Here is a 12,529-nt window from a genome sequence, read left to right on the forward strand (position 1 = left end):
TATTCTAGTATGTTGTGGTTGAGTTAAAGCAATTTGGTAAAACTGCTGTATCTAAATATGTTTTGGAGTAATTTATTGAAACCTGGCAATTAACCAAGTTTGTTGGTTCAAATATCTGCTGTTTTAGGTTCACATCCTGGGGGCGGGGCTTGCGGTCCATGACAAGCTGGTGCACCCTGAAATGCGTCCCCTGCACAAGAAGCTGATAGATCAGTTCCAGATGATGAGGAGCAGTCTCTATGTAAGTGGCTTTTTTCATGCATCTCTTAAAGGGGTATTGTGAGATTTTGGAAAGTATGCCCTTTTTTTTGCACATAACTACTCACGGATACCATTTTTATGTCTGTGTGCAGTTTGAAGGCAGTTTCAATGTCTTTGAAGGTAGTTTCAACTGATTGTGCTTCCAACAATCTTCCTTCAATCGACACAGAGATATAAAAATGAATTCCATGACTTCATCTGACTCTGGGAAAGTAGAGAAGAAAAAGGGCTTAATTGCCAGAATCTCACACTATCTCTTTAAGATGTCTTCTTTGTGACTTATCCACTAATGTCTGGTGAAGTTGTTTCTAAAAGTAATTTAGGTAGGTATTCCTTCAGGCTAATACCTAAGTGGGCTAACACTGTCTTGTGACATGCAGGAGAGCCGGTTCAAACCCAGTCAGTCACTAGGGCAATATTTAAATAGGGAGTGGAAAAGCTATCCTTAGAGAGGCTATGAGAAAGGCTATTGAACTATATTCTTATTCGGGCCAAATAACGTTTTTTTGTCACATTCACTTCTAACGTGTTATACCCATCCTGTGAGCATCATAGAGGGGATCAGAAGGCATGATGATGTTCCAGAGAGCTTTCACAATGGGGTCATTATACCTTAAAGCCTAAACGGTTAAAATGCAAGATCCAAATTCATTGGAAGAAAATCAATTAAACATGCCACAGGTAGCCTAGTGGTTAGAGTCTTGGGCCAGTAACCGGAAGGTTGCTGGATCGTATCCTAGAGCTGACAAGGTAAAAATGTGTCGTTCTGCCCCTGAGCAAGGCAGTTAACCCACTGTTCCCTGGGCGCTGAAGATGTGGATTAAGGGAGACTTCCGCACCTCTCTGATTCAGAGGGGTTGGGTTAAATGCGGAAGACACATTTCAGTTGATTACATTCAGTTGTAAAACTGACTAGGTATCCCACATTGGCTTCAGAAACTGCCAGAAACCTGTTTAACACAGAGTCTGTTTTGATTCTATCTGATCTCTTCTTCCTCACCTGGCTGGCAAAGTACCATGATGTTGTATCTGGTTTTTAATCTGAATTTCAACATCTGAATTCGAAAATTGAATCTGAGAAGTTGAATATGCTTCAAATGATAGTTTCACAGAAAATGTATGCAATATCTACCATACTGAAACTGAATGTATAAATATTGAATTGGATTCATTTGATTCCGTTTCAAATCATGTGCACTACAAGTTCATAAAATATTTAAATTTAAATATCGAAATTCAAATAATTGAATTCAAATAACGTTTCTTTCGGCATTGAAATCACTCTGTACTATGATGACACACTGAGTGTGTTTTGTCCCTTGTCCAGCCCCTCATAGTGGATGACACACTTCTAACTCCTTTCCACAATGACAGTCTCCTCACAGTATGAATATTGAGAAACCTCTGTGTCCATTCAGGGTCTGCCGGGGCTGGACAAGCTGAGTCCTGCCTGTTCTGGTGCCAGCACCCCTAGAGGCATCCTGGCTACGCACAGCCCCATGAGCCCCGACAGCTTCAAAGTCATGCACAGGCACAGGTATGGTCACACACACACAGACACACAGAGACACAGTCACACAGACATGTCTAAACACACACAGGCACATGCACACACACAAACTGGTACACAAATGTATAACACATATACACACAAACACAATCTGCCAAGGTCCCTCCCGGCCTTTCTCCTCGACCCCCACTGGTAATTTCAGTGTACTCACGAGGTCCGACACAAACACAACATACATCATCCTTCATTGCCTTGTCACCGCTCTGTCTCTTTCTATTCTCTGTCTGTCTCTCTTTCTCTCTCTGTCTCTCTCTCTGTCTCTCTCTCTCTCTCTTTGTTTCTCTGCCTATCTCACTACACTATCACTACCACAATTTCTTTCATTCATTCACACTTTATCCCTCTCTTTCCTCATACCTCTCCCCCACCTCACCTTCCCCCACTCCTCCCTCCCTCCCTCCCCAACCCTCCCTCTCTCTCTCCCCCCCAGTCCACTGAATCTGCTGGGGTCTATCCGCCACTCGTCCTCCTCACTGTCCTCTCACACCTCCAGTGAGACGGGTAATCTGGTGATCCTGACGGACGGCATGGTGGTGGAACACCCCGAGGACGTCTACCGTATGCAGGTCTGTCTCCACGCGAGGGTAGTGCCCGCTGTACCCACAGACAGGACTCTCAGCCATGTGAGCCCCCCCCAAAAATACAAAATCCTAACTTGAGATATGGAAAGTGCACTTTTTCTTTTGCACAAATGTCTCATTGCCAATTCATGATTGACACCAGAGTTGTTAAGAAGAAGTTATGGGCACGTATGTCAAATTAGGATTCTGCCTTAAATGCCAGACAAAAGTATTGACTGGCTAACACCACAATAATTCTGCATCTGCTGCTTTGCTCTGTTACTCAACCTTTCAGAGATTTATTTGGGGAGGTATTAAATGAGAAATACGAGGTCATTTCCTGTATCTCAGGGGATTTATTTTCGGGAGGTATAACACAAGGAATACGAGGTCATTTCCTGTGTCTTTTCTCTCTTCTCTCAGCCAAGTCCTTCCTCCTCCAGCCTGAGCTCCACCCACTCAGCACCCTCCCAGATGGTCAACACCTCCAATAGCATCAGAGGTAGGTTATTTATACACAGTGGAGGCCAGCCTACTAAATAGTTAATTGACTCGTTTTTTTTGCTGGTCAGGGAAAGATTACTGGCACTATGGATGACGATGGCAAGATATTTATCATTGAATCCACTTAAGGAGTTGCTCTCCAAACCAACTAGCACTTTCACTCTTGAGTTGGCCTCACGAAGTGACCTGGCCATGAGCAAATAAAAATAAAACTCTGGGCCCTAGCAATGAGCAGCGAAACTGAGACGTTGCTGTCTGTTAGTGTTCATGTCTAGTCTTGATGCTCTGTTCTACTCTGTGTCCCCTCCCCCTGCGGTAGGCTCCCCGTCGCTGCCGGATAAATACCGGAACAACCGTGAGATGTTGATGCTGCTGCCTCCTCACCGTGAGAGACCCAGCTCCGCCATGTACCCCAACATCACTGAGAACGGACAGGTACAGGTACCGTAGACCCACCATTCCTCTCGTCTTCTATCACAATCTCGTCTCACAGTAGGAGTGCTGATCTCAGATGAGTTTAACCTCTATGGGCTAGGTGGGACGCAGGCGTCCCACCCGTGGTGCACTCCATCAACAGCAGGTGCATTTCAAGAGCGGCAAATTTGAATCCAAATAAATGTCAAAATTCAAATTTTTCAAACATACAACTATTTTACACCCTTTGAAAGATAAACATCTCCTTAATCTAACCACGTTTTACGATTTCAAAAAGGTTTTACGGCGAAAGCATAAATTTAGAGTATGTTAGGACAGTACATTTACAAGAGTTGTGTGTAATGTTTTGTCAATTCAAAGACAGGGTCACCAAAACCATAAAACCAGCTAAAACGATGCACTAACCTTTTACAATCTCCATCAGATGACACTCCTAGGACATTATGTTAGACAATGCATGCATTTTTAGTTCTATCAAGTTCATATTTATATCCAAAAACAGCGTTTTACTATGGCATTGATGTTGAGGAAATCGTTTCCCTCCAATAACCGGCAGTCAAGTCAGCACCAAAAATTAAATAATTAAAATTAGAAAACATTGGTAAAATATTATATTGTCATTTAAAGAATTATAGATTTACATCTCTTGAACGCAATCAACTTGCCAGATTTAAAAATAACCTTACTGGGAAATCACACTTTGCAATAATCTGAGCACTGCGCCCAGAAAAATACGCGTTGCGATACAGACTAGTCGTCATGTTGGGGAGATCTAAAATCGAAAATACTATGTAAATAATCCATTACCTTTGATTCTCTTCATCAGATGTCACTTCCAGGTATCACAGGTCCATAACGAATGTAGTTTTGTTCAAAAAAGCTCATCATTTATGTCCAAAAATCTCCGTCTTGTTAGCACATGATCTAAGCCCGCCGGACTTCACTTCATGAACGAGGGGAAAAAATATATTTACGTTCGTTCAAACATGTCAAACGTTGTATAGCATAAATCATTAGGGCCTTTTTTAACCAGAACATGAATAATATTCAAGGTGGACGAATGCATTCTCTTTTATAACGTATTGGATCGAGGGTACCCAACATGAACTCGCGCGCCAGGTGTCTAATGGGCCATCATCGTTCCATGGCTCTTGTTCGGTCAGATCTCCCTCCAGAAGACTCAAAACACTTTGTAAAGGCTGGTGACATCTAGTGGAAGCAATAGGAAGTGCCAAAATATTCCTCAGCCCCTGTGTTTTTCAATGGGATAGGTTTAAAGGTAATACAACACATCAGGTTTCCACTTCCTGTCAGAAAATGTCTCAGGGTTTTGCCTGCCAAATGAGTTCTGTTATACTCACAGACACCATTCAAACAGTTTTAGAAACTTTAGAGTGTTTTCTATCCATATATAATAAGTATATGCATATTCTAGTTACTGGGTAGGATTAGTAACCAGATTAAATCGGGTAAAAAAAAATTATCCAGCCGTGCAAATACTGCCCCCTAGCCCTAACAGGTTAACCTTTTAGATCATAATGAATAAGATTCGGGGGACAGAGGGACCTGATCCTAGATCAGCGCTCTTATTTTGAGATGCTTTGTGGATACGGGCCCTGATCTTCTTATTGGAATTGCCGGATTAAGTGATATGACATGCTATTCTATGAAATCATTTCTCTGTAATTAATGTTACCTGATTAAGCTAATCAGGTAGATAATTAACTAGAAAGTTGGGGCACCATGAAATACATTTTTTTTTATAGAGCTGTTATCTTTTGAATAAGCTCTTAAAGACCTAGTCATATTTTACATCAACAGCAGTCAATATTAATCGTCACCTTATTCAGTCTCATCTGAAAGTTGTAAATTTGTTAGCCACCAACCCCGGCTAACAAGTTAAATCAGCAATACAAAATTTGGTTTAATTTTTTATTTACTAAATACCTAACTAATCACACAGATTTACATATACACAGAATGAATCATACATTGATTACAAATTATGTCATGAAGGAAAAGGTCCCTAGCGGACGGAACAGATATGACGGCTGGTTACACAAAGAGATGGGGTTGGGTTTGAATGAAAGAGCGGGAAGACTGAGGAACAAAGGGAGAAGCTATGTCTCGATCGGGCCGTAGGCAGCTATGCTATCGTAAATACAGTATCTTATGCATTCTAAATTACCGCCCATTTGAAAAAGGAAAATGCAATAAATATTTACTCTGAGCTGCGCTTCGGTAGGTTGGTCGTAGATGCTGGCCGTGTTGCCCAACAGAGATCTTGCTTGTCCTCTGAAGAATGTCTCTGGTGGTAAACTGGATAGTTGGTAGTATCGTGTTGTTTGTTAGGACAGGTCCTTTGTCCATCCTTTCCTAGCCCACGTTTACAGCTGCTGTTGCTAACTCAATGGCTAGGATGTCTCACTTCTTTAGTGAATAAGAGTTCAAAGTTCATACCATTCGCAACCCAAGCTTACGCTGAGTTTGGCTTAGTTCTGTTGTTGACATGTTAGTCCTTTTTAACGTATGGACCGTCGTCCTATCATCCTCGGAACAGAAAGTTACATTTTCATCAAGGGCTTTATAGTGGAGGGAGAGAAGGGCGTGTTTCATAGTTGATAACCAATGTCTCTTCACAGGGGCGGGCCACTGATTGAGCAGAGCTCTACCCTTGTGAAAACCCAATTCTCTCATTTGGAAGCTAAAATTACATTTAATCTTTTCACAAATAGTTTAATATTTAAACATTTAAATTGCACAACAATTCAATGTGAATCTGATAAGTAGAATGTGTAGACTTTCCAAGATACAGTTTATGTCGTCCTGTCATCAGTCATAATGTCTCAGACGCCAACTGATCGGGCATCATATTCATTAAATACCAATGCATATTTTCAACTGGTTCTATTACCAAAATATGGTTACATTCCCCCCACCTTTTGATGTTCCCAGACTCTCTATGTTTAACAAAGGCTATTCAAGCGTCCTTCAGTAGAGTCAAGAGAGAGGAAAGGGAAAAAGGTATTTATGGGGGGACATAAACCTTACCCACCGGCCAACGTCATGACAGACTGCTATGATATACTGTCTGGTGCAGCTACAGGAGGAAGGGCCTCCTCTCTGAGCCTGGTTCCTCTCTAGGTAGTATTACCTCCTCTCTGAGCCTGGTTCCTCTCTAGGTCTCTTCCTTCTAGGTAGTATTACCTCCTCTCTGAGCCTGGTTCCTCTCTAGGTCTCTTCCTTCTTGGTAGGATTACCTCCTCTCTGAGCCTGGTTCCTCTCTAGGTCTCTTCCTTCTTGGTAGGATTACCTCCTCTCTGAGCCTGGTTCCTCTCTAGGTTTCTTCCTTCTAGGGTAGTATTACCTCCTCTCTGAGCCTGGTTCCTCTCTAGGTGTCTTCCTTCTTGGTAGGATTACCTCCTCTCTGAGCCTGGTTCCTCTCTAGGTTTCTTCCTTCTAGGGTAGTATTACCTCCTCTCTGAGCCTGGTTCCTCTCTAGGTCTCTTCCTTCTAGGTAGTATTACCTCCTCTCTGAGCCTGGTTCCTCTCTAGGTCTCTTCCTTCTAGGTAGTATTACCTCCTCTCTGAGCCTGGTTCCTCTCTAGGTCTCTTCCTTCTAGGTAGTATTACCTCCTCTCTGAGCCTGGTTCCTCTCTAGGTCTCTTCCTTCTAGGTAGGATTACCTCCTCTCTGAGCCTGGTTCCTCTCTAGGTCTCTTCCTTCTAGGTAGTTTTCCCTCCTCTCTGAGCCTGATTTCTTCCTTCAAAGTAGTATTACCTCCTCTCTGAGCCTGGTTCCTCTCTAGGTCTCTTCCTTCTAGGTAGGATTACCTACTCTCTGAGCCTGGCTCCTCTCTAGGTTTCTTCCTTCTTGGTAGGATTACCTCCTCTCTGAGCCTGGTTCCTCTCTAGGTCTCTTCCTTCTAGGTAGGATTACCTCCTCTCTGAGCCTGGTTCCTCTCTAGGTCTCTTCCTTCTTGGTAGTATTAGCTCCCCTCTGAACCTTGTTCTTCTCTAGGTTTCTTCCCTCTAGGTAGTATTACCTGGCCTCTGTGCATTTGCTTTAGGCCATGTTACTGTACAAGCACTTTGTGACTGCTGATGTAAAAGTCTTTATAAATACATTTGATTGATACATTTATTGGTTGACTGATATGTCTTTTCTGTTTCTCCAGCCAACCAACTTCCAGCGAGCGTTGTTCCACCAGGTGATTGGTCCATGCAAGCCCTGCAGCGACCCCAACCTGTCTGTGGCAGAGAAAGGTACTGTAGACCTAGCTATCATCTCAGTATGTTGCCTTTCAGTCTGTTATAGTGTATTTCAGTCTCCTATATTCTGTTATAGACTCTGTCGTGTCTTCATTAAAATGAAGACTGTTATATTATCAAATCAATTCTCTGTAATTATTATTACGTGATTATTCTAATCATGTAAATGTAATTAACTAGGAAGTCGGGGCACCAAGGAAAATATTCAGATTACAAAGTTATAATTTTCCTAATAAAACTTTCAGATATTTTAATATCTGATCAATTAGTCTTCTAATTAATGAATTATTCTTTACCTCACATTAGTCTCATTCCAAACATCGTAAATTGTTTGTTATCTGCACCAACCCAGACTTCACTATGAATCATCCATACATCAATTGTCTCAATCATTTATTTATTACCTAACTAAATAATCACAGAAATGCATCAACAAACAAAGTAGATATGGTTACAAGGAAATGATAGGGGATGTGCCCTACTGGGCTGAACCGGTATGGCGGCTTGGTAGACAAAGGGACTGAGAAGGGTGCGAAAGACAAAAGACACTACACAGTTGATAATTATAATAATTGAAATACTAATCCTTTGCACATGAACGCTCACTCATTCGGGAATAATTACAAACAATATATATATTTACGCTCAGTGTGTCATCGTTATCTCTGTTGGAATCGTCCTTCTCTCTGTTGGAAGTTCATCCGCCCGTCTTTTGTGGTTAGAATGGATACTTCAGAGTCCCATTCAGAAATGTTGTTATAGAATAGATGTTTCGGCAGTTGTCAGCCTTCGCATTCATAGCTGTAGACTAGTAATTAGTATCAAAGATTTGCTCTTATTCTGTCGGTATCGATAGTCTCAGTTTCAACAACCATTACAACCTTAGCTTATACTCAGGTTTATGGTCTCTACTCAAACCTTAGCCCTCTCGGTAATCGAGGTAAGCTTGGTCTGAAGGGAAATTCCCAAGGTGGGGGTTATATCCAGAACAGTAAGAAAGGGCTGTCCCATGACACTAGATCAATGTCTGTGCTCATGAGGCGGGCCTATGACTTAGTTAAACTCCAAAGGGAATTGGAGTTTCCTTCATTTAAACAGTTTAAAATCACATTACATAATTTCACATAGTTTCATCTTTACTCATTCATTTTATACAACAATTATATGCAAGCCTCACAACTGAGACTCTTGTATAAACAGAGTTATGGTAATGTGGCTGTATTGTCTCTCATGAGTTTCACAAACATTCAACGAAATGGACTGGTCGTAGCTGGATTCTCCCCCGACCATGTACACATTCTCCAAAATATGGACATTGTTCAGTTCTCAAGTTCTGTGATGTGGAAGAGGTTCCTTTGTTCTCCTGTGAAACTTTCTCTCTATACTGTCTGGCCATGGGGAGAGAGACTCCTCTAGGAATTTATGACCTGCATAACAGAGCCTGGGTGTAGGGGGAAGAGAGAGAGGTGATTATAGTCTCCTATAGTCTCTCCTATATTCTCCTGTAGTCTGTTATATTCTCCTGTAGTCTGTTATAGTTTCCTGTAGTCTGTTATATTCTCCTGTAGTCTGTTATATTTTCCTGTAGTCTGTTATATTCTCCTGTAGTCTGTTATAGTTTCCTGTAGTCTGTTATATTCTCCTGTAGTCTGTTATAGTTTCCTGTAGTCTGTTATATTCTCCTATAGTCTCTCCTATATTCTCCTGTAGTCTGTTATATTCTCCTGTAGTCTGTTATAGTCTCCTGTAGTCTGTTACAGACTCCTATAGACTCCTATAGTCTGGTGCAGTCTCCTATAGTCTGGTACAGTCTCCTGTAGTATGCTATGTTCTGTTATATCATCCTATAGTCTTATCGTCTCCTATAGTCTGATATAGTCTGTTATGGTCTCTGTGAGTGGACCAAGTACTTTGAGGTTGCTCTAAAGCATAAAGGTGGAATAAACGTGTCGGGATTAGGTTTTCTTACATTGAACAAAGTTCTGTTGAGTTATTTCTTTCTTCTCCAACAATCCCACACAATCAAGGATGATCTCATAAGAAAAACACAAGTCTTCTTCTTTACAGGAACAAGGAACACAAGGTGAGTATCTTTTAACTATAACAGAAATTCCGGGTGTGTCACCGCCTTAACCTCTTGGGGCTAGGTGGGACGCTAGCGTGCCACCCGTGGTGCACTCCATCAACAGCAGGTGCATTTCAAGAGCGGCAAATTTGAATCCAAATAAATGTCAAAATTCAAATTTTTCAAAAATACAACTATGTTACACCATTTGAAAGATAAACATCTCCTTAATCTAACCACGTTTTACGATTTCAAAAAGGTTTTACGGCGAAAGCATAAATTTAGAGTATGTTAGGACAGTACATTTACAAGAGTTGTGTGTAATGTTTTGTCAAGTCAAAGACAGGGTCACCAAAACCATAAAACCAGCTAAAATGATGCACTAACCTTTTACAATCTCCATCAGATGACACTCCTAGGACATTATGTTAGACAATGCATGCATTTTTAGTTCTATCAAGTTCATATTTATATCCAAAAACAGCGTTTTACTATGGCATTGATGTTGAGGAAATCGTTTCCCTCCAATAACCGGCAGTCAAGTCAGCGTCACAAATTAAATAATTAAAATTAGAAAACATTGGTAAAATATTATATTGTCATTTACTGAATTATAGATTTACATCTCTTGAACGCAATCAACTTGCCAGATTTAAAAATAACCTTACTGGGAAATCACACTTTGCAATAATCTGAGCACTGCGCCCAGAAAAATACGCGTTGCGATACAGACTAGACGTCATGTTGGGGAGATCTAAAATCGAAAATACTATGTAAATAATCCATTACCTTTGATTCTCTTCATCAGATGTCACTTCCAGGTATCACAGGTCCATAACGAATGTAGTTTTGTTCAAAAAAAGCTCATCATTTATGTCCAAAATCTCCGTCTCGTTAGCACATGATGTAAGCCAGCCGGACTTCTCGTCATGAACGAGGGGAAAAAATATATTTCCGTTCGTTCAAACATGTCAAACGTTGTATAGCATAAATCATTAGGGGGCCTTTTTAACCAGAACATGAATAATATTCAAGGTGGACGAATGCATACTCTTTTATAACGTATTGGAACGAGGGTACCCAACATGAACTAGCGCGCCAGGTGTCTAATGGGACATCACCGTTCCATGGCTCTTGTTCGGTCAGATCTCCCTCCAGAAGACTCAAAACACTTTGTAAAGGCTGGTGACATCTAGTGGAAGCAATAGGAAGTGCCAAAATATTCCTAAACCCCTGTGTTTTTCAATGGGATAGGTTTAAAGTCAATACAACACATCAGGTATCCACTTCCTGTCAGAAAATGTCTCAGGGTTTTGCCTGCCAAATGAGTTCTGTTATACTCACAGACACCATTCAAACAGTTTTGAAAACTTTAGAGTGTTTTCTATCCATATATAATAAGTATATGCATATTCTAGTTACTGGGTAGGATTAGTAACCAGATTAAATCGGGTACATTTTTTTTTATCCAGACGTGCAAATGCTGCCCCCTAGACCCAACAGGTTAACTATCCGTTCGTGGAGAGTTCCCTTCCTGTGGCGGTGCGAATCCATGGTTGCCTTTCCCAAGAGATAGTTTGTCCGCTTCTTCTCCCTTCCGTCCGGTAAGTCCTCTCCTTTGGAGAAGCAATCACTCTTTTTTTTTCTCCTCCAGTCCCCTACACTGCCGGTTCCCTCCTCTCTCTTGTAGGGGGAAGAGAAGAGGTCATTGGTACCGTCAGCTGTGCTTAATTGCCTCACATGCCGGGCTGGGCTATTATCCGTGGGACCAGCCTGCCCCCTGGTAGTCATTCCACATACCTCCCCCCTCAGGACCGGATTGGATGGCTGGGTGCCGTCTTGGTCGCGTCGGGACAGTGCGTCCGCATTCCCGTTCCTCGATCTGGCCCTTTGGATGACATGGAAAGAGAATGCTTGTAATGCAAGAAACCATCTGGCTATTCTGTTGTTATTGTTTCTCTTACCGGCCATCCACGTGAGGGGAGCATGGTCATTAACGAGGGCGAACCTACGCCCGAGTAGGTAGAACCGGAGATACTCGAGGGCCCATTTAATGGCTAGGGCCTCTACGATAGCATATCTCCGTTACCGATCACTGAACTTTCTACTTATGAAGAGAATAGGCCTCTCTGCTTCGCCTTCAACCTGAGCTAGGATGGCCTGAGCCCCGTATCTGAGGCGTCTACCTGCACAGTGAACTCTTGGGAGAAGTCAGGAGCCTGCAGGATGGGATCAGAGCACAGGCTAACTTTTTGCAACTGGAAGGCATCTTCCATCTCTTCCTTCCACGGTTTGGCAGGTTTTTCATAATGAGATTTGTAAGGGGGGTGGCAATAGTTGCATATCCAGGGATGAAACGGCGATAATATCCTGTTATCCCCAAGAAGGCTCAGATGTCCCGTTTCGTCTGGGGCTGAGGCCAGTCCCGAATTACCCTGGTCTTTTCTGCCTGTGGGCGTATTTTTCCATTCCCCATGGCGTATCCCAGGTATTCTGATTCAGACAGACCCAGGCAGCATTTTTTTGGATTGGCTGTCAGTCCTTTAGCCTCCAGGCTCACAAGCAGTCACAGGAGGTGGCTATCCCATTCCTTGCTGTAGATGACCACATTGTCTATGTACACTGCTGCTCACTCTTGATGGGGCCGTAGAATGGCATCCATGAGGCGTTGGAAAGTTGCCGCGCACCATGCAGTCCGAAAGGCATCCTCACATATTGAAAAAGCCCCTCCGGTGTGGCGAAAGCAGTCTGTGGGCGGTCCTCCGGAACCACTGGCACTTGTCAATATGCCTTTGTCAGATCCAGAGTGGTGATGAACTTGGCCTTTCCCAAGCGCTCCAAGAGTTCAGCCACGCGGGGCATG

The 12,529-nt window shown here is 42.4% G+C and overlaps 1 protein-coding gene across 19 annotated transcripts in view; it reads left to right on the forward strand.

The window, feature by feature from the left end:
- Positions 1 to 12,529, forward strand: part of dock3 (dedicator of cytokinesis 3) — a 371,769-nt gene that overhangs the window by 341,845 nt on the left and 17,395 nt on the right. For 7 of the 19 annotated variants that reach the window (XM_045705089.1, XM_045705093.1, XM_045705094.1 and 4 more), the window contains 6 exons: positions 128 to 241; positions 1,680 to 1,798; positions 2,262 to 2,454; positions 2,815 to 2,893; positions 3,212 to 3,336; positions 7,508 to 7,595. In XM_045705089.1, coding sequence (XP_045561045.1) covers positions 128 to 241; positions 1,680 to 1,798; positions 2,262 to 2,454; positions 2,815 to 2,893; positions 3,212 to 3,336; positions 7,508 to 7,595 — 718 coding nt within the window. The remainder of the gene's footprint in view (positions 1 to 127; positions 242 to 1,679; positions 1,799 to 2,261; positions 2,455 to 2,814; positions 2,894 to 3,211; positions 3,337 to 7,507; positions 7,596 to 12,529) is intronic. The other 12 variants (XM_045705092.1, XM_045705107.1, XM_045705106.1 and 9 more) reach the window with 9 other exon arrangements.

This window comes from Salmo salar, chromosome ssa22 (genome assembly GCF_905237065.1).
Source record: "Salmo salar chromosome ssa22, Ssal_v3.1, whole genome shotgun sequence".
Taxonomy (NCBI): domain Eukaryota; kingdom Metazoa; phylum Chordata; class Actinopteri; order Salmoniformes; family Salmonidae; genus Salmo; species Salmo salar.